Source organism: Poecilia mexicana, unplaced genomic scaffold (genome assembly GCF_051168715.1).
Source record: "Poecilia mexicana isolate PSO_F unplaced genomic scaffold, ASM5116871v1 scaffold_7, whole genome shotgun sequence".
NCBI lineage: Eukaryota > Metazoa > Chordata > Actinopteri > Cyprinodontiformes > Poeciliidae > Poecilia > Poecilia mexicana.
The window spans coordinates 7,011,315-7,033,493 of record NW_028263376.1 but is presented as its reverse complement, the minus strand read 5'-3'; the positions used below and the strand labels follow the sequence as shown (position 1 = coordinate 7,033,493).

Below are 22,179 nucleotides of genomic sequence, written 5' to 3'. Positions count from 1 at the left end.
TACTAGAGTATTGCAAAAAACACAGGAAGTAAAAGTTGCCTCGCTATATTTTATTTTTTAAGACCGTGTAGAGTGTATGATAGCATATAGGTTTATTATTATTATTATTATTATTATTATTATTATTATTATTATTAATTTATTAATTTGTTTATTTTATTTTAGTACTCGTTATTTGGTCCACACTCCTTACCATAGACATGAACTCTTACTAGCTGGTGGCGGTAGTGTTTCCTAACGCTGTTTACCAACCGCCAATAACCAAAAAGACGAAGAAGAAATCAGGAAGCGACATCAACCACTCTGCTGTGTCTGGATACAAACCGGAGATTCTCCAACATGTTCTCCCCTCTCCACCGTCGTTATGCCCGGAGGACGTGACTGTGCTGCAGCGAACCTTTCCGTCTGATGTTCGGGGAAGATGCCTCTGGCTCCTGCAAACCAGGCCCAGCTGATCCGGTCCAGTCAGAAGGATGAATTCTACCGGAGCCTCCTGAGGAACAGCGCTAACGAAGCCTGTCAGAGTGTCGCAGGTAGCTGATCTCTGGCAGTTTCTCCTCGGTTTGGATCCAGAGCCAGAAATCCACTTGCTTCTGAAATGTTTTGGAAAAATCAAAAGAGTAAAACTGTCTGCTTTACTCAGAAAACTCATCGGATTGGTCTATCAGTCAGCCCGCTTTCTTGTTTTTGTAGAAGGAACAACAAACTTTTTAGTTAACTTCATCTTTATTGTCTCTCTTAGGGAATATGGTGTTGGACATTCAAAAGGGAACATGTTGTTGCCTGAGCGGTACCTTGACCTGATTTAAATGGATCTAACAGAGATATGTAACATTTACAATTTTATTTCTTAATTCACATCCTTTCAGTCTTCTTCAGGACATTACAGGATGGCTGTAAACAGAGGGGATTATGGTCAATGCCGACGTTTGAACAGGTTGGCTGATATCTGGTGCTTCATGCTGAGTTGTTTTCATTTCAGTTTAATTCAGAGCTGCTTTATTCACCCCAAAAGAAAATGACATGTTGTCATATTTCATATCACCCAAGCACCCTCAAAGAGTTGTTGTGCATGGTGATGCTGTGGAGAGGAAGAATCTCCAGTAGCAGTCAGTCTTCCGACAACTCTGAAGAGGCCTCTGACTGAAGACTGTTCCTGTATGGCAGCGTCCTGACTGTCATGGCATGGTAACAGCTGAACACCAGCCAGCAGAGACGATATTCCACATTTAAAATGTCATTGGTCCTTATGACCACTGCTACTCCATCTAATTTGGTTTTGCTGCTCTCTTTGCTTTCACTCTGTCTGTTTAGAAAGCTGAGCAGAGAGACATTGGAGTCGGGATAAGACTCCATTTCTCCTTATGATACATGGAAGAGATGGTTTGAACTTCGTCCTTTGTTGGTTTGAACTTCGTCCTCATTTTCTACTCCTCCTTGGATTTGTGGCCACAGTTTACGCTTTTGAGCTTTGAGATGCTCCCGGGTATAAGTACCTGGGGACAGGTTCCCCCACCTGAGCTGTGGATCTCTGCAGTTGATCCAGAGTCACCATGGGCCTCTTGGCTGCCTCTCTGACCAGTGCTCTCCTTGTTCAGCCTGGAAGTTTAGGTGGACGGCCTCGTCTTGAACAGCACTCTGTGAAATCTGGTGTGTTCCTTGGACGTATGATGCCGTTTGCGCGCCATTATTCTTTTAGCCGACCTCTGAGGCGACACAGAGCAGTTGGATTTGTACTGAGATTAGATTACACACAGGTGGACTCTATTTAGTCATTAGCAGTCATCAGTCAACTGATGGGGGGAAGAATACTTAAGCACGCGACAAATTTCAGCTTTTTATTTGTAAAACATATTTTGAATCATGTATAATTTTCTTTCTACTTCACAATTGGATATGCCACTTTGATGCTTCTCTGACCAATTATGTTTGTGGTTGTAATGTGAGAATATATGGAAAAGTTCAAGGGGTATGAATACTTTTACAAGCCGCTGTAGCATTTCCTTACAGTGTTTTTAGCTGGTCGTTTTGACAACTTTTTATCTTTGATGGTAATTTCCAGATGAAGAGTGTGTGTTTTTTTTTTTTCTCTTTTCCTGCAGGATCCAAACACTGGCTGGACTGGAGGAGGGAGGTAGAGCTGCTGTCAGACTTGGCTTACTATGGTTTAACCACGCTCTCAGGTCATTATTGAATTAAAAAGTTGAGCTTTAACCTCATCGAATGAATGAAGCCGGTTAAACGATGGATCCGGACTGTGCTCAGGTTACCAGACTCTGGGCGAGGAGTATGTGGGCATCGTCCAGGTGGATCCCTCCCGGCGGCAGATCCCGTCCCGAGCGAGGCGCTGCCTCTTCGTCCTCTGTCACGCCTTTGTGCCGTACCTCCTGGAGAAGGCCCTGGTGTGTCTGGAGAACGAGCTGGAAGGCGGGCCGGAAACGCGGAGGCGCCAGGCGACGTCGAGGGCCTGGAGCCTGGAGCGCTGGCTCAGGAGGGCGGCGCAGAGGGCGGTGGGGCTGCTGACGGAGCGGCAGAGGAAGGCCTGCCAGCCGGCCGTGTTTGTGATCCAGCAGAGCGTGGCCCTGCTGCACCGACTCCATGTTGCTCTGTTCTACGTCAGCAGCTCCTTCTACCACATGTCCAAGAGAGCAGCTGGGATCAGCTACGTAAGTCAGACCAGACAACCGACTGCCCACCACATCAAACAAACAAGTCTGAGTCAGAACCAGGGAGCACCAGGTCCAACTTAGTTGATTTCCATCTCTACATTAAAACTAGCATTCAGTAAATTATTTAACCTTAAAGTATTTTTTCCCCTATTACAGTTAATTACATGTTAGGAGTTCAGCGACTGCAGTTTTTCTGGAAAATTGGCGACATCCGATCTTTTAAAGCCTGATCTGCCGATTCCGATTTTAGTCAAAAGCATTTTGTCTGAAATGTTGCTAAATATAGCAATAAAGTCGATGAGTTGGCAACAGTGAGTTGACTATTGGTAACTGCAAACGTGCAGACATGACCAGGTGGGCGGGGCCAACAGTCAAATCCAGCAATAGCAGAGCAAAAGAAGATGGCGGCTGGTTTTAAGCCTTTGTTGAGGTAGATAAGACCAGCGGATCGGCTTCACATGTAACTATCGGTCGATCACTGATCTCTCAAAATTAAGATGAACTATTCATATTTATTACTTAGTGAATAAAATAATAAAAATGCAAATGGAAAATATAAAATCTTTATTTTACTGAAATCATATTTGACATATCCGTTATTTTATTTTTTTCAAATAAATTAACATTCAGTTGTTAATTTTACTTAATTAAATATTCAACTTGAAGTTGAAAGTACCATCCATATGACTCCATTTCTATATATTTCCTCCTGAAAGAAACTATTTCATGTATGTAAGTTCAGTCTTCTTCCACTCCTTGTTATTTTTTAGGATGTAACTTTCAATGTTTCCAGTCAAATAAAACCAAAACAGCAACGGTTATGAATTTCAAGATGCTTTTAAGATCAGGGAACTAAATGTTGAGTTGTCGGTGGTGTGTGTGTTTGTGTGTGTTCAGTTGTGTGTGACGGGGCCGAACGCTGATGACTCGTCCATCAGGAGCAGCTACCGGCTGCTGGGTTGCGTGTCTTTCCTCCAGCTGCTCGTCACTCTGAGTCTGCAGCTCAACAACCTGAGGCAGAGGCAGAGAGCCAGGCAGGAGTGGCAGATCTACAGGAGCCTCAGGTGGAGCGCCACAACACGACACGCTCACTTTCCTGGTTAAAAAGATCCTCAGCCATTTTAGAGCTTTTTTTTTTGGGGGGGGGGTAGAAATGTGTTAATCTTACTATTTAAATGAGAACATTGTTATAAAAGTCCTTCATAAAAGCTTCCTGTGTGACATTAGTCCTCGGCACCCAGCGAGCTCCTCCTCCACGCCCCGACCTGCGCGCTGCATCCTCTGCCTGGAGGCCCGCAGGAACTCCACCTGCACCCCCTGTGGACACCTGTTCTGCTGGGAGTGCATCGCCGAGTGGTGCAACACCAAGGTCAGACTCTCTGGTCAGCTCCAGACCTGCTTGACGTCACAGCTATTCCACCTCCATCCAGCCATCTGATCACAAACACCAACTTCCTACTCTGCATCACTTCTTCTGTGAACTCTCCTTTTCATTACATGAATCAAACTTTTCCTGTTTTTTATATATATATATATATATATATATATATATATATATATAGCTCTGGAAAAACTTAAAATTATTCATTCTGTCGCTGTTTCTTAATATTGCAATGACAATATTACTCACAATTAACCCATATTTACAGAAACCTTTTGTTTCCATGTGCAGAATTAGAGCTTTAGAAACCCGAGCAAAGTTTCCCTTCCCTGCCCCAAACCCACCTTCTTCAAATGAAACACAATTGGTGTCCAACATTTGTGCAGCAAAAACTTTTGTTTGTGCTGTAGATAAAATGTTAATAAGTATATGTAGAGATGATCAAAAGTCATCCATCTGATTGGGGTTGATATCTGCTTAAATCTGGGAACTTTTTTAATTAAAGTCTCACAACTTTTTGCTGCACAAACATCACGATTGTGCTGTGCGACATACACAAACAGCAATAAGATGCAAATAAATATTGTCTTAAGAGAAGTCAGGTTATATGACACTGAAATGTGTGTGTATGTGTGTGTGTGCGTGCGTGTGTGTGTTGTGTGTTCCAGGCCGAGTGTCCTTTGTGTCGGGAGAAGTTCCTGCCCCATAGGCTGGTGTTTCTAAGGAACTACAGCTAGACGTCCAGCTGGAACACACACAGCTGGACTGAAGCTCGTCCTAATTTGTGTATTCAGTCGTCATGGAGACCAGAACCTTCCAGCCTGCTGAGATTTATCCGTCTGTCCTAAAGAGAACAGGATATGTTTGGATTGTATCAATCAGATGATGTAAATGTCAATATCTGGGAATTCCAGAGGTGATTTAAATGTTTAACTTTATCAGATCATTTCTTCTGGTATGTTGTTTTGTTTGAATATTATTTTATGTGCTCAATTTATGCTGTGAGGATGTGCTTACAGTCATTAGTACTGTTTAGAAGAAATACTGAATGGATGATGAAACAATAGTTTTTAGCTTGTTCTATTTCTAAAGTGGAACTTTTTTGGGTCGGCTCTGCAAGAAGTTCAGGAATGGACAGAAAATTATTCATGAAAGATTCTGATGAAAAAAAAAATTTCTTTGACTACCTAATTAAAAAATAAACATGTCAAAATCGAAAGGAATCATAAGGAGTTAGACGGATTGTTCTTGTGGAATATTTTTAGCGTCATAACGCTTCTGCTACATTAAGGATAAACTCAGATATTTTTTGTTTTTGTTGTGAAAAAACCTAATATTTCATCTTCCTGTTCCACCTTGGATGCTACATGGAAAACTCCATTCTGTAGTTTTTAATTACCATTAGAAAATAAAAGTGAAATTTATTTTCTAAAAGTTTAGATTCAAATAAGATTTTTTTCTTGTTGAAAATCTTAATTTGTAAGAGTAATATACTTTTTTAAATAAATGAGCCTTTGTACTAATGTGATTGATTTAAATAACATTTTTACTATTTTCATGAAATTGTTTTGTTTTTAATTCTCTGATAGCAATGATGCTGACATTGGCCACAAGTATGCTAAATATGACTGTACCTGAATTGAATTTAATACCTATAGTTAAGTCTACAATTATTCATACCACTGGGAGGCTTAGGATTAAAGTAATCTTTTCATTTTATCAAACTGCTCAGTAATTATAACTAGGGCCTGATTGCTGTTTTCACTGATTTTTGATATTTTAACATGTAATTTTCAATTAAATGTCAACTTTTTTTTTTTCTTGAGCTGATCCTTAATTTACGTTACATTATGCTTTGAGCGATCCAAACAGAAACCTTGAATGTGTTGGGATATGAAGGCGAATGAATAAAAAAACCTCTTTTGGGGCAATAAAATGGTAGCTGTTGTTAAATTGGCTTGACTTGCCCATGAAAGTCAGTGTTTAGTTCTGGTCAGATCCATATGACCATATGTCTGATGATGACACCGGAGTCCCCAGTAACTTCTTACCCCAATCAGAAAGCATGTGAATGAAAACAGGAGGCCAAATTAAGTGCAGAGTAATTCATTGTCAAATAGCAGAAAACAATACACCAGTCACACAATACATACCAAGTAGTTTAAATATTGTACACTCAGCTTCCCAAATCCCATCAGCCCCGCTCAGACGCAACATATGTTACATGCACACATGAGCAACTTCTGCCAAAAATAAAAAAATAAAACTAAAAAAAAAAAAAAAAAACACTCCACACAGACCCACATGCCATCCTGTCCCAGAGACTTAAAATCTCACCCACACGTTTTTCAGAAATCACTCCATGTGCTGTATTGCTTTCAGCGTACATGTTGCTGTTTGGTTAAAGCCTGAAAAGAACAAGCTCTTCAACAGCACAAGCAGTTTAAAAAATAGATTTATATTTATATATATATATATATAATTAAATAAAAAGCTCCACCACATGCTTCTCTAAAACATTGTATAATGTGCTGCTTCCCATCTATACACACTACCTGAACACACTATAGCGCAACTGATATGGAAGACCATTCCTGCTGGACTGGATAGATTTAAAAAACAGAAGTTGGAAATTAGACTAAAAGATACACGTTGTAGGTCACTTAACGTTCTCTCTTTACATATCTGGAAATATCAGATTGTCACCTAAACATTTTTCATTTGGGTTTCTTTGTCACTTTTTTATGTGGGGAAAACTCAAAACATTTGACAAAAATAAAAGCATTTCCTACTTCCTGCATCTGCTGGTGTCACCGGGCGGAAATGGGCTTCAACAGATCTTCACCTCATAACTTAAAGTGTCAAAGTCCAAATAAAATGAAAACATACATGGTCCAGGCTTCATTTACAGCAACATATTTAAACTCCTGTGAGTGAAACTAAAAATCAAACTGCAAAAATTTACATTCATTTGTAAAAAATAAAATAAGACAGCATATTGGATATTGTGTTCACCGGAAAGTTTTCAGCCCTGTGCTGGATGTTCGTTGCTGTGCTTGAAGCGAATGCTCAGGAGGATTTCTTAGGAACAAACCAGCAACATGTGCAGATCCTCAGTGAGGCGACCCGACAGCTCGACACAGCTGGACCCTCAGCTAACGTTCCAGCTAGCTAAGCTAACGTGAGCAGGTGGAGAACGACTGCGATGCTGTGAGCAGTAAGAGGTTAAAGCAGCAGAAAGAGGGTGGGGCTTAGAGGGGAACCAGGAACTCTGCATGTGGAACCAACATTATTCTTTAGGGGGTTCATTTCACATATAGTTATGTTAAAAATTATTAATATACCTAAAAGATTTACTGGTAGATCTTATGTTTGCTTTAGGATTATGGTTTATGATTGGGCACAGGCACTTCCTGTAGCAGAGCCACTAAAATGGGAGATAAAATAAAAATGTCTTGCAGTTTAACAAAAGAGAAAAACAAATGCTTTTTCAATAAATGGAATAGCCTTAACTGGCTCTATTTATATTTGTTGACCAGCTTCTAGGTGTTTTCGCTTCCAGGTGTTTCTGATTTTTATGGAGGAGCTTCACGGCCCTCTGCTCCATCACCCTAATCTTTGGTTCTGTCAGAGTCACGTCCCGTTGAGATCACGTTAAATCGGAACCTGCCAGGGTGTGCAAGTCTGAGCCTGACTGGACGTGTTTTACTTCTTGTGGTTAATAAAACCCAGCAATTTATCTCTTAGGTCAAAACAAGTCAAAGTAGAGTTTTTTTCTTCTTAATTTCTTTACAGGTTTATTAATTAGCTCCAATTAGCCATTTATCAATGAGTCAAATGAACCGTTTTAAATTAACTGAACCCCTTAGATGAATTGTTGGAGAACAGCAGGGTCAGAGGTGTGTGTGCGTGTGTGTGTGTGTGAGAACGTTCTGCTGGAAGAGCTTCTCAGCTAGAAGGAAACAGACAAGCTGTTTCCTAGGCGACGAGCAAGTCTAAGCTGTACGTTTACTGAAATGCGTTCACGTGTGTATAAGCTGATCTGGGATCTGATGTCACTTCTTGAAAGTAAAGAAGAATGGTAGAAGAGTATTTATCTTTTTTCTTTTTATTTTATTGAAGCTTCTTCAACCAGGACCTGAACTATGAAAGCCTCTCGTTTTCATAGCGACGCCATTAACCCATTTTAAAATAATGAAGTCCCCCTACTTATTATTAAAAGGTAATATTTTTAAAAAAGCTTTTACACAATGCGGGATCTAGCGGCTGGGGGCGGTGCTAGCTGTGCTGGAGCTTCAGCCACTTCACCTAAGGTGCTGAAGTTTACATGCTTCATCACAAAAATGTAACAAGACCTTGTGTTTGTTCCACAAAATGCATAATTCGTCCACTTTTTGCATTCGTTAAAGAGCAAAATCGTGCAAATCTGGATCCTAGAAAAATACAAAGTTGGAAGTTTAGAAAAAGAAAAGTTCCAAGAGGAAGATGGTGCAGAAGTCCTTTCAGTCTTTGGTTAGGTGATGTTGAGGAAGGAAAGAATGAGGGCAGGATCCCTGAAGAGCGCCCGGTTCACTTCAAAGCGATGACTCGATACAATGTCTGAGCTGATGAAGCCCCCAGAGTGGGCCTAGAAGAGAACGCTCCCGTCTGGAGGAAGAGCCCTTGGTAGATCTGAGCCAAACGATGCTGGTACAGAGAGGGAATGTAATGATGCTGGTTACCTGGAGACAAAATGCACCATTCCCCGGTGCAGAGGAAGAAAGTCTGACTCATCCCAGTTCAACGGGAAGTGGAGAGGTACCCTCAGAAGCTTGGACTAAAGTGAAGGCAGCAAGTTTCCATGAAGGTTCCTATGGAAAGCAATGAATAAGGATGAGCTGTATTGGTTCTCTGCTGGCTGCTGCTCTGATAACTGAGCAGAGGTGTGTGTGTGTGTGTGTGTATGTGTTAACACACATACACACACACACACAGCAGCAGCAGCAACAGCACTCCTTCAGGGTCCGCTTCCAGCCAGTCATCTCTTCCCTGACTTCATGTAGGATGGGATGGCTCCTCGAGCCGTCAGACCCTCAAAACGCTTGTAGGTGTAGTTGATGAAGACCCAGTCCTTGTTCTTCAGGTCAGCCTCGCTGTGATTGGACACTTGGGTGGCTGAAGGAAAAAAATAAATAAATAAAATAAAAAACCCAGAAAGAAGTTAAACCACTTTCCCTGTTCGGGCACAAAGTGTGATGTGGAAACCAGAAAACGGTGAGGCTTACTAGTTGGAGTGAGGATGTCCGAGTCGGGGAACTCGTCGAAGTTGGACGTGTCGTCAATGCTTTTGATGTTTATGGGAATGGCAGCAGGTCTTTCTCTGCAGGACGAGAGGAGGAGAGGGTCTGCTGACTGGGAGGCACGGCTCATCTGAGACGGCAATCAGGTTAAACAAAACGCACAGCACAGCGGACTGGAAAACGTATCGCCACGTACGGGTTTCATTTCAGGCCAAATCCAGAATTGTTCATTATTTTGTTGCAATAAGCAATAAATCAATTAATTGCATGTAAGCGTTTCATATCATCATTTCTATCATGTAAATAGACATTAAAACAATTTCTCTTGACATTGTTTATTGTTTTTCTCTTTTCTCTCTCTCTACCAAAAACTGAATGACAAGTCGTCAGTCTGGTGCTTTGGAAGGGCGATTTGTTTACAGGAACTTCATAATTCATTTATGAAGCATGTTATTTGTTGTTTTGTTTATTTTTTATTAACCCACCCTGTCTGATGCCGCCCTGGGCATGTGCCAACATAGCCCATATCAAAAACCGCCATTGTATTCACTTTTTCAAAAAAACGCCCAGACATTTCTTTTTGAAAACATGCACACATTCTTAATGTGCACACAGTTAAGAAACCGTTTTATTGTCTCAAACTAAACATGTCTGACGATTCTCAGTTCCTGGTTTTTATATTCAAGAAGATTTAAAGGAAGCCATTTTGTTTTAAAGGTCACCTGCATCATCGTGACGTAGCGCTAAAACAGCGCATTCTTTCATGAGCTCAAAACTGGCAGAACTGATCAGGTGAAATCTCAATAACTAAGGATGATTTTGTGTGTTAAATGTAATGAACATGTTTTGAACAGGCCACAGACTATCTTAGCTTGTTCAATGGAGCACAATAGTGGACCTTTATACATTAATTAAATATGTCCCTGACCATAATTTCCTATGGAATTTGTATGGTCAAGCAGTAGCTGCTTGTCCTCATCCAGCTGAGTGACTGACATAATTCGTGCATGTGAAATTTTGAGCTTGTACACGTAGGCGTGCACACATGGGCTAATGGAGCAACACAAGAAAGTTGTTCTTGCCGGTCTGTGAGTGGAAGTGGTTGATCCGGGTGGATCAACACTATTTTAAGATGTTTGTTTGTCAACCTTTTGCTGTCGCTCCTCGTGTGTGGAGTCCATAACTGAACTGAACGAGGCAGCCCTCCATGGGAGAGAGGCTTTCAGGTCAAAATAGACAGCTTGATTAATGTGCACTATGCAAAATTAACACATTGAAATTTTCAGGTTAATACGTTAATGTTGACCGGCCTAGTAAAACATAAGACATCCACGTATAAACGGTAAAGTCCCAGTTAAACTGAAGACGCAGAAGCCTTGACCCGTTTGCTGAAATTCTGAACATCAACATTTGTTTTGCGGCGCCGAGCGGCCAGCTGTCCTACCTGATGTGGTCGTAGTCCACCCCCTCAAAGAATGGGTTGGACTTGATCTCCTCCACGCTGACAGCACCGATCCTGTGCTCCTCCTCACAGCAAAACCTGAACACACACATCTGATCAGCAGCTGGATCAGCAGCTTTACTGCACATTCTTTCACAAATCAAAACTCATCATTCAGTAGAGGTGGTGTAAAGTGAATGAGGTCTGTTCTCCTGCCTGAGAATGAGGTCTTTAGCCTTCTCTGATATTGGCACTTCTGGGGGAAAGGTGAGCGTCTCTCTCCAGTTCATCACCTTCCTGTAGGTCTCCTGAGGCGTCTCGGAGCAGAACGGAGGGTACCCTACAGCAGACCGGCCGCACGTCACATAACACCCCAACAACACACTGGCACAGAGGCAGGCGGCCCCAGCATTACCTATCAGCATCTCATACATGATGACACCAAGGCTCCACCAGTCACACAGCTTGTTGTATCCGTTCTGCATGAAGACCTCAGGAGCGATGTAATCTGGGGTTCCCACTGTGGAAAACGCCTGAGGGAGAGAGAAACAATTAAAACACATTTGTTATCACAAGGTAATAAGGCAGTTCAGACTAGAAACTGAACTGCCTTAGTTTCTAGTCTGAACAGAGAGAAGAGAGAAACAGTTGTAACTGAGTAATGAGTCAAGGAGAGATGGTCTGCTTCAGCAGAAACGATAAGACGCACAGACAGTATTGTGTGGTGCAACTACCACACAATACCGTCTGTCCAGTTCCTTCTTTGGGTAAATTGGCTTCACATAGTTCCAAGGAATCCAAAGCATCCCATTCAGAGTTAAGACTGTATGTGAACTTAAGACATTCCTAAAGTTGACATCACTTATTTGGTGCTAAAATGGCTTCAAAGCCTTGGGATGCGTCTGGAAGAGTTACGTTTTCATTCATGTCGACAGCAGGCCGACGTAAGAGCACACAGTCTTTACAGCACACAGGTAAGCTTAAACGATTAATCAGATTACTTGCGATGAATCGATTATTGAAATAATCGTATTTAGTAGTTGATTAATCGATAACTGGAGTATTATGACACAAAAAGAGTCACTTACTGAGGAGGAGCCAGTTTAAGATTCACCTGCTCTGACACTGAATTTTAGACAATAAAATGTTTAATTTCTTGAGGAATTGAATTATTTGTTTATTTTCATCTTTTAATGTATTTCTAATATTGCATAAAACAAGGCTGAAGTGGTTAAATGAATGGGCCTTTTTTTTATATCTAACTGAATTGTCAGACTCATCAATTACCAAAATAGTCATTACACACAGATGACCATCAGGTCTACAGAGGCTTTAGAGGTTGTGTCATCTGTGGGGGTTGGGGCGGGAAAAAAAAAAAAAAAAAAAAAAAACAAAAAAACAAAAAAAAAAAATCGCTGCATAATTAACCTAAAGGAAAGAAAGTAAAAATGCAGAAACTTTCTGAATTAAAAGTCTGTCGCCATAGCAACACTGTGACCTCATCAGGGTCATGGATATTCTACAGCATCAGATTTTAAATGTTGGGGTTTCCCTCCACCGCTGTGTAATCAAATGACAGCGTGATTAAACTGTGTTCTGTCGAAATGCGCTACCCGTCGATCATCGCTACCTTCAGGCGATGCTGCGTCTTGATCTGATCAGCTGCTCTCAGCCACTGGCTAATCACAGGGGGGAGGGGCTGACTGTTTACACATTATTCTGTGCTGAACTCAAACATTGGTTACTCTCACACACTCACACACACACACACACACTCACACTCACACACACACACACACACACACACACACACACACACACACACACACACACACACACCAGTTCAGCCTGGAAGTGTGAAGAACAAAGTGAACTTGATTCACTATTTTGTCACCAAGTTGACTTAGATTTGTATGATTGAACTGAAGGAGCCTTGATATTATGTGTTGCAGCTATATAAATAAACTGTATTTACTTTCATTTACATTCTACAGTGCATATGAATGCTTTAAATTTTTTGCATTATTATTATCTATAAACGGATCATTTACATAGTGAGCAATCTGTTAATAATCCAGGCTTTACTTTGTAAAGGAGAGATTTGGAGCAGAAACCTCTGCTACAAACTAAAAACAAAAATCCATCTAGTGAGAGCTCAGTCTCATTTTCACAACCATATAAAGTTTTCTGTGCAGCTTTAAAGACATTTGGTGGTTTGGTTAAAAACAAAATAATATATAAATGTATATATAGTATATATTACTCATGTTAGCAGGTATTTACAGATTATTATAGTCAGTCTAGACAAAATACCACTTCCTGTAACATGCAACCAAAATGTAAATGAGGTGTAGAAGGATCTGTTCAGACCTACCAGCTGCCTCCTGTTCCTCTTCCAGGTCTCGGCTTTCCTCTTAGAGTTCATGTTCTGAAAGGCTGCACAGACAAAACATCAGTTTCTGAGGATCAACCTCACTATTAGTTAAGGACAAAAACATTTTTTTTGTTCTAAAACAAAGCAAGATTGTTTTCCTTCTCTTCACCTTGTTTGGCTAACTGGGAAAGAAAATAAAAAAATAAAAAAAATAAAAAAAATCAAGCTTATGATGAGGTTTTTCTCTTCCATAACCCATGAGAGTGATTATTAGCTCTGGCTCATACAGCTGCCAAAAGCTGCAGGACAAATTGACTAACAGAAACAATCTAAAAAGTTTTCAGAAGAACATAAACAAGCAGAGCAGCCAAGCTGGTTACACAGACAACACTAGAAATCAATAACAATACACTGTGTATAAGTCAGCTCCTGTAGGTTGCATACAAACTACAGGAAATAGATGAGGCCTATTTCAATGCAAAATGTTATACACTTTGCCTCTTCTGACAAGCTGAAATATAGCAATATTGTTGCAAATTTTGTAAAAAAAAAAAAAATTAATAATAATAATGTTAGAAAGCCTTAACATACTCACCTTTTGAAAAAGACTGATAAAGGTGACAAGTTACCTCTGTTTACAAGTGTAATGTGTGTTTTGTCCCTCACATTAAATGGCACACCATGCACAGACACAAGCAGCTGAAGATGCAATGACGACGGCAGCGACGGCTGGAAGAAGTAAAGTGAAACGTTGCCTGACTTTGCTTACTGAGGTCACTGGGCAGGCTGTGGTTCAGGTTTTTGTAGAAGTCTGTGCGGTGAGCCTTCTTCAACCCGGTGCACAAGCCGAAGTCCGACAGCTTCACGTGACCCTGAACCGACACAGAGCTCTCCGTTAGTGGACGAATTATAGATAGGATTAGATAGGAGCTGGAAACAGTAGAGCTGCACATTATATCAGTGTCACTGTATGCATTACGCATAATGCGAAAGGCTGCATTGACCATAATAAGTGTTTAAGTACCCAGCATTCAGACTGAGTATGCCTAATATGCCTGGTGACAACTGTTGCTGGATTCTGCAAATAAAAAAAGTTTTGAAGGTAAAAGTGTCTTTATGAATCCAACCTTGTTTTTGAGAGGAAAATATTGAACATTGTTTGATTTTTCCCAGAAGCTGGACAGACTAATAATGGCTGGGCTCTACAGTGTGCACAATTATTAGGCAGGTGAGTATTTTGACATTTATAGGAATACTTTCTCACTCCAAGCTGGATTAACTTGAATGAAGAACGGATTTAAACACAGCAGACGATGTGCATCTGTGTAATGGGACTTCTGTCATATCCTGAAACTCCAACCGACTTGGAGTAGCTACCTGAGTGAAGTCGCCCCCTCATCTGGTTCAAATCTAACAAAATTGGTGCCAAATGTTTGTGCCAAAATTTGTGCAGCATCATTTTTTGTTTGTGCCGCCATCTTTTTAAAGATATTAATAAAAACGTAATACGAGTGCTTATTGGAAAGTTTTGAGTTGCTTGCCATTCTCACTTCAACAGATGAAAATAAAGCAATATGTGAAAATGCGGGCTTGTCATTTAGTTGCATAATAATTCTGCACAATAATATTTGCCCAATAATCATGCACTCCATCATTCTCCAAAGGAAGCCAAAGCCTCACTTTTGTTTCCTCCGTGTGTGTGAGGCTTATTGACATCTGGATTAACCAACAGCATTGAAGTTGGAAATTAATAAAAAATAATCCTCAAAAATAAGACTTTGTTAATAATTGTGCACAGTGCATGTCTGCAATATACCCAAAGCAGAAAGACATCAACACTGTATATTAATTTGTTAATTGCAACAGTCACTCATATAATCGCATTTTGCACGTTTTCCTAGAGATATGGCTGTTCCTTATGCCTGTATACAGAAATGCTTGTAGATAAAGGTCGGACTGGACTCACTCTGGCGTCCAGCAGCAAGTTGTCAGGTTTGATGTCTCTGTGGATGAAGCTCAACTGGTGGATGGAGTCGATGGCCAGCACCGTCTCGGCAATGTAGAACTGAGTGGCTTCCTCTGACAGAGTGTCCATCTTCATCAACAGAGTCATCATGTCTCCTGCAGCAGACAGGAGGATGTGGACGTATTCGGTTACGTCTCTTCTTCCCCTCAACAAGTTGAAACACCAAACTTTGCACCGAAAATGCAGAAGCTATTTTTTTCTATGAATGAAATAATTTTTTTTTTTTAACTAAACATTTATTTAAAAATGTACACTTCTATGCAGGATCCATCAGTCTTCAGGAGGACAGAAGTAAGGACAATAACTTGGAACGTTTAGTCCCATATTCTCGATGTGTTTATTATCCCTTACTTTAGCTGATGACGGTCTTCCCGTCTATTAATGTTTCTGTTATTGATTACAGTGAAAACTCCTTAACTATGTTCGGAACTACATTTAGCACCGTTCAATACCGAGCATTACTTTTGAGTTGCCATTCCTTTGTTCTAAGAATCTCCACAAAGTTGTACCTCCAGGGAGAAACTCCATGATGAGGTAGAGGTTCATCTTGTCCTGGAAACTGTAGAACATTTTCACCACCCACAGGCTGTCTGCTTCCACCAGAATGTCCCGCTCAGCACGGATGTGGCCCACCTGCAGGCAGCCAATGCTTCAGGTAAACCCAATTCGTACAAAGGAGCGTACCTGCGTGTGTGTGCGCACGTGTGTGTATACCTGTTCTTTCTCCAACATGTCAGCTTTACGGAGTATCTTCATGGCGTAGACGTGACCCGTGTCTTTTTTCTGCACCAGGCGAACCTGAAGACAGAACAACACAAATGGTGAACTGCAACAATTTTGTGAAAACAAAAGGTCCCGTCTTTAAGAGACAGTCTGTTACAGACAACAAGATCTCAAGAATGAGTTGCTCAGCATGTTGATGATGGATCACAGCAACTTTGCTGGTGTAACAAGCAGTGAATGTTTGACATGCAGACAGGACAGCGCCTATAGAGCCTGAGGCCCGTCCACACCGACTCCCTACCAGGGCGCAGCTGCTAAATACTGATCAGAAGGGGTGTACTCCATTCTTACTCATGTTTTTTTTTTTGCTGGTCTTTTAACACATTTCGTTCTTGAATCTTTGTCAAAATCTACATTCACTTAAGAAGTAAAAATGTACCTCTCCAAATGCTCCTCTGCCAATCACCTTGAGGGACTCGAAGTCCTCCAGTCCCAGCCGAGTGCGTTTTAAACGCAGGAACTCTGTTTCCTTCCGGGCATGCTCAGAACGCCGGATACGTTTCTGAAAAACGAGCATTTTCAGAATGAGTTGTGTTCAAACAATTGCTGGCATGCCTGATGCACAGACACTGGAATTATTAATGATAAAAACTTTATTTGTAATTGTTCAAAGCAGCATAAATTATATAACCCTTTAGGAATTGAAATACATAAGCGCACCAACACGAAAACATTCCTACCACTATGATCTTAGAACATTTAGAAGAACTTTGGTCAAAGTTACCCACCGTCTACTTTAGATGAAACTTCAATGCCTGTCCTATCAGGGATTCATACTCGGATAGTAATAACTGTATATTTACAGCTTAAAGACCAACTGTGCATTCATCTGAGTTGTGTTGTAGAGTCTCACCTCTTCATCAGCCAGCCCCTCCTGGTCCATCACCTTCTCCAGCTTCTGCTGCCTGTAGAGATCAAGTTTATTTGTATAGTACATTTCAGCGAAAAGGGAAGTGCTTTACACCATAAAAGCACAAGACTAAAGAGTCATAAAAACAACACACAATCATCGACTGAGAAACCAGAGACAAACATAACTGGGGATGCAGAACAGACCAGAACCAGGAGACCTGAGAGGTCTGGAAGGTTGAAACAACAGCAGATCTTTAATGTGTTCTGATGTTGAGCTTTTCAGTGATTTAAAAAAAACTCACAATAATATTTTAAAGTCTTTTCTCTGAGCTACTGGCACCAGGAAGATTTACACCAGCAAGATAGATGTGCTCCATCTTCCTGGTTTTAGTGAAAACGTGAACAGCAGCGCTGTGGATCAGCTGCACCTGTCTGATTGATTTTTTTTTTTGACAGATATTTGAAGACACTGTTGCAGTAATAGATGCGTCTAAAAAAAAACATGAGTGAGTTTCTCTAAATCTCCCTGAGACATCAGTCCTCTAATCCTGGAAATGTTCTTCAGGTGACAGAAGGCCGACTTTGTAAACATCTTTATGTGGCTCTCGACGTTCACTTCTGATTTCAGATTTCGGGCCTGATCACTAGTTTCCAGCTGTGATAACTGAATCTGTGTGCAGACGCTACATTGTTCCTCTTCAGGCAAAAAAATAACTTCAGTTTTGTTCTTCCTCAGTCTTTGTATGGGTGTTTATGTGGGTGTTATTGAACACTTTGTGTTATTCCCAGACCTACAATTAAAGGTCTGGGAATACTCAGACCTGCTCTCAGGTCCAGCTCTGATGTCACGACTGACACGAAATCTTCTTCAGGCTTAAGTTCTGATAAAGCACAAATTCATTCATCTTCATTCTGGCTCTTGGGTGTAGCTCTGAACTTTGACCATTGCATCACGTTGATTCTTTCCGTTTTCAGATTTGGGATCGTTCACTTGTTTTGAGTTATTAGTTGTAATAATTGAAATACGCTATGACAATTGGCCAAACGTCAATATTTTTTAGCTAGCACATAATTTTATTTTATTTTTTTTATGAATGTTGTTTTTAGCAGAAGTCAAAGCCGTTTGCCTCCAGTGGAAACATGTGCAGCACCGACATGCACAGCCTGCACATGCCGGTCATGTTCAGCCCCGGTCATTGATCTGGTTTAGAAACTCATTTGAGCAAACATGCTGTATGAAGAATCTGATTGGATACCAACTGATCTGGATTGTAAAAGCGGTGGGCAGAGTTATGAAATCAGGAAGTAGTTCAAGTTAAGCAATGAAAAGCAGAGGATTGGGAAGCTCTGTGCCAATTCTAGGTGGTTTGGCAGCAAAACAAGCCCACAGCATCAGCCCTCCAACATTAAGCATTAAAACATTTTACTTGTTACAATGGCTATACACACAGTTTCTGGGTTTTTCACTTAGTGTGGAAAATATAAAACAATAAAACAAATTATTAAAGTACATTTTTAGAGCACCTTTCAACCCTCTTAATGCAGCATCACATACAAATATCTACATACAAAATGTAGATATTCACAGAATATCTACATTTTGCAACAAAAAAAAAAGTCCTTGCATGTATTGCAGAAATAAAAGCCTGAAGGGATGATGAGCAGTGTACTCTGTGATGCAACCTGCCACAACAGGAAGCAGCCCTGCCCTTACTTCATCATGACATAGCCCACATCCTGATGAAGCATGTTCCTGGTTTAAGCTTAAAAAAACAAAAAACATAAAGCAACTCTATGTTTTAGTTTAACTTAAGATGGGTTTTAATAGAAACTGTTTACATGTGAGTTTTTCCTGTAACACATGAGCGTCATGTGCAGAGCTGAAACATTCGAGTCTCACCTCATCTCCCTCTCCTCATGCTGAGCAATGAGGTTACTGTAGAAGTTCTCCAGGGTCACTTTGGCCATGGTGACCCGTTCCTTGGTGTGGTTACTCATCGAAGCGCACGAGCTCTGGCCAGTCATCGCCATACTTCGTCTGGGAACATACAAACGTTCAAGTGAGAACAATGGAGACCAGCTGTCTTCACAATCAGAGCTTTCATTTTACAATTATTATACAGGCTAACAAGATTTTTTTAACTGTACAATGAAATAAATGAGTTGATACATCCATCAGTTATATTTACTATACTGAGTTTATTTGAATACTATTTAAGTCCTAAAAATACCAAGGCAACAGAGATGCAACCAGTGCTGACATCCCAAGTGCAATTTAGAATATTTAGTTGACCTAAAAATCATGTTTGGACTGTGGAAAGAAGGCAGAGAACCCAGAATGCACAGGGAGAACATGCAAACTCCATGAAGAAACCCCAGGCAGGGACTCAAGCCCAGGACCGCACTGCCTTGATGAGCACTGCGATAATACCACACAGGTTTTATACCCATTTTTACTTTTCTTGATTCCATATTTTAGGATACATCCGTAATAATTTTGGTAGGACACTGTGGCTCTGAGACACCTTGAACTACTCCACTTTTAATACCATAACAAAGGAAGACAGTAGAGGTCAGTAGGTTTGTTTCTCTGGATAAATGAAATAGTAGCATAACACCAAACCTGCAGAGGAGAAGTATTTAGCAACAAATTGTTGGGAAATGCAGAAAGGTTCCAATCAGGGACAGCTAACCCAACTGGTTTGAGATAAGCTGAAAGAAATCCACCTATATGATCTGATATCAGCTTTCAGTACTATTAGATGTTTTTAACAATTTTGGGAAGAATTTTAAGCAGATGCTGGAAAGGAAGCTAGGATCTCAAACAGAGCAACAAAGGTACAGATAACTCTGCATTAAATCAGACATTTTGACACAAATGTTAAAAGAAGGGGAAGAGGAAAAAAGCTGGTTACAGAGTCAGAGATGAAACAATGATGTTACACAAAAATGAGGAAATCTTTCCGTGCAACACCTGCTGCTAGCTCCATCCCAGAGAGATAAGACGGTTTCACATGCAAATACAGAAACAAAGTGGTAAAATGCAGAAAGTCAATACACCAAATTAGTGGGTTCTTAAGCACTTAGAGAAATTAAAACTCAATTATACCCAGCTTCCTTAACAGGAAATACAAACTTATTTTTCGACTTTATTGGAAGCTGCCCGACTTCTTGAAAGAAAACTAAAACCAAGCCAAGTCCCAGCTCGATGATAAACTAGAGGAGGAAGCCGGGCTGCTTTATGGAAACAATAAAACTGAGCCAGCCACTGAGCCACAACACGGAGCTAGTTTCGGTAGCAACGGACCAAAAACACTTCTCCACCAAATTCTTAAACGTGAATTAGGTAGCAGTTCAAATCACCATTTGACGCCCTTTAGCACCCTTAATCATATTCAGAGACAACAAATGTACATTTTCACCAACTTCCAGGTTCAGAAACCACTGTCTTTACCTGCTAACATCAGTTTAGCTAGCTAGTTAGCTTCTAAAGTTCCTGGCTTTAAAGTTCACAGCAGGCGCAATGATGATTCCGGAAAGGCAATTCAAAATAAAACCAACATGCAAGGACTTCAACCTTCTTTACCAATTTATACCTTTATTTTGACAGTCTCCAAGGGAAGCTCTGCATTTATTTCGGTTAACTGCAAAAGTTAAAGTTCTCTGAGCAAACAGCTAAGTGAAAGTTAGCTGATAAACGTTAGCTACCCAGTAGCACACCTTGGAAAACAGACAACTTTTATTTTATTCGACAGTGAACTACTTTAAAAGTTCATCACGCTAACTCAGAGCGCCTTCCTCTTGTTTCTCCATGGTCGGGTCTTTGTTCGCTTACCTTGATCGAAGGTGCGGTATCTGCTCTCTCTCTCTTGTTCTACTGATCATGAGGGCGGCGATCGCCCGGTCTTTGAACTCAGTAAGACACCTAGCGGCTCCAACCCGCCCTTTCATACGATTAAAGACATGTTAACACTGACTTGTTAGGGGAACCTCTGCTGTTTCCTGTTGGGGCGATCGAAACGAATGTAGATTATGTAACAGGAGACCGATGCCGTTGTCCTCAACAGCCTTAAAATATTTTGTTTTACAATACCCAAATATGCTCAGGAATGTCAGCACTTAGGTGTGAGCACATTTTTTGTGAGGCAATGATGTCTGGACAATTGTCAACTATATGTTTGGGGGCAAAAAAATCTTGAAATTCTAAAAAAAAAAAAAAATAAAGTAGAAGGATGAACTGCAAAATAACTTTTACACTGAAGAGAAGATGAGTATGAAAGCCTGTTTCTGCCAATCTGTTAAAAAAAATTAAATAAATTATTTCAAAATAATGATATAGTATCTCAAAAATAATGAGATGGTATATCAAGAAATAATGAGATACTATCTCAAAAATAATGAGCTAATTATTTATTTATTTATTTTAACAGAGTTGTGGAAACGGGCTTCCATAGGTGAGAGCTATAAATCTGAGTTAAGTTATGCAATCCATATTGTCGTTTTACAAATTACATTAAATTTGGGAGGTAAAATTGTACATTCACACAATATTTCAACTGCAAAATGTAAATCTCTAATTATTTTATCTGGAAGTAGTTCACTTGATAGCTATGTGGGGCTTATAATGTAATGTTTAATTGTCTAACAATCTGTATAAGGAAATGCATTTATAATAAAAATGATAATCATTCAATACATTGATTTTTTTCTTTCTTTATCGTTCTTCCACCACTAAAAGAGGCAGAAGGATTAGTTGGAAGATGTGTTACTGTAAGTGTGGATGCAATGTCTGAATTTCAAGTTTTGTTACTTTGTTGCACAGAAAACCCCAGTTTAAGATAAAAAAAAAATCAAGATTAAGTAGAATAAATTTTATAAAGTAAATGCCTGTCAGAAGAAGCTCTACACACAAATGTTGCTCCAACTAAGTTTACAATTACAGTCTTCCTAAAACAGGTAAAATAATTTGAGAGTGTGAGGTAAGATTAATGTTCTAGCAATAGAGTTAACATACATTATCTGAGTTCATAGCTAAGCTTAATCTCATGATTTACATCAGTAGTTGTCAGAATCTAATATACCGGCCTGGGAAATAAACCTTTCAAATAGCTGTTAATATCACTGATGCTGACTTTGACACACACACACACACACACACACACACACACGCGCACACACACTTTGTTGTGAAGGCCTCACAAAGTGTCTAAGCAACCAAGAAGAAACTGTAAACTAAAAGATTGGAAATCAGAACATCTGTGCACCACTAGAGGGCGCATGTGCATCAGGGATGATGAGCGTTTGCGCAGTGGAGCTGCACAAACCATCAAAAATTACCTTATTGATCTCCAGCAGTCATAAGCAAACAATCAAA

General features: G+C 40.3%; 2 protein-coding genes across 3 annotated transcripts; one reads left to right on the top strand and one right to left on the bottom strand.

Moving 5' to 3' along the window:
• Window positions 1–246: 246 nt before the first annotated feature.
• On the top strand, window positions 247–5,991 carry pex10 (peroxisomal biogenesis factor 10). The gene is made up of 6 exons (XM_014998201.2): window positions 247–533; window positions 2,103–2,183; window positions 2,266–2,666; window positions 3,567–3,733; window positions 3,897–4,038; window positions 4,719–5,991. The coding sequence occupies exons 1-6, from the start codon at window positions 422–424 to the stop codon at window positions 4,785–4,787; spliced, it is 972 nt and encodes a 323-aa protein (XP_014853687.1). The 5' UTR covers window positions 247–421; the 3' UTR covers window positions 4,788–5,991.
• A 149-nt stretch (window positions 5,992–6,140) lies between these two features.
• On the bottom strand, window positions 6,141–21,048 carry LOC106924477 (serine/threonine-protein kinase 38). Of its 2 annotated transcripts, none has more exons than XM_014998199.2 (14): window positions 20,641–21,048; window positions 18,706–18,843; window positions 16,807–16,858; window positions 16,333–16,455; window positions 15,885–15,968; window positions 15,680–15,803; window positions 15,111–15,265; window positions 13,914–14,016; window positions 13,145–13,206; window positions 11,186–11,303; window positions 10,987–11,110; window positions 10,774–10,869; window positions 9,315–9,409; window positions 6,141–9,204 (listed from the first exon to the last, which is right to left on the bottom strand). In XM_014998199.2, exons 1-14 carry the CDS (start codon window positions 20,754–20,756, stop codon window positions 9,068–9,070), a joined length of 1,527 nt encoding a protein of 508 aa, XP_014853685.2. In that variant the 5' UTR covers window positions 20,757–21,048; the 3' UTR covers window positions 6,141–9,067. The 2 variants fall into 2 exon arrangements, with proteins under 2 accessions (XP_014853685.2, XP_014853684.2); XM_014998198.2 differs by having other exon boundaries at window positions 13,905–14,016; window positions 20,641–21,045.
• Window positions 21,049–22,179: the final 1,131 nt, after the last annotated feature.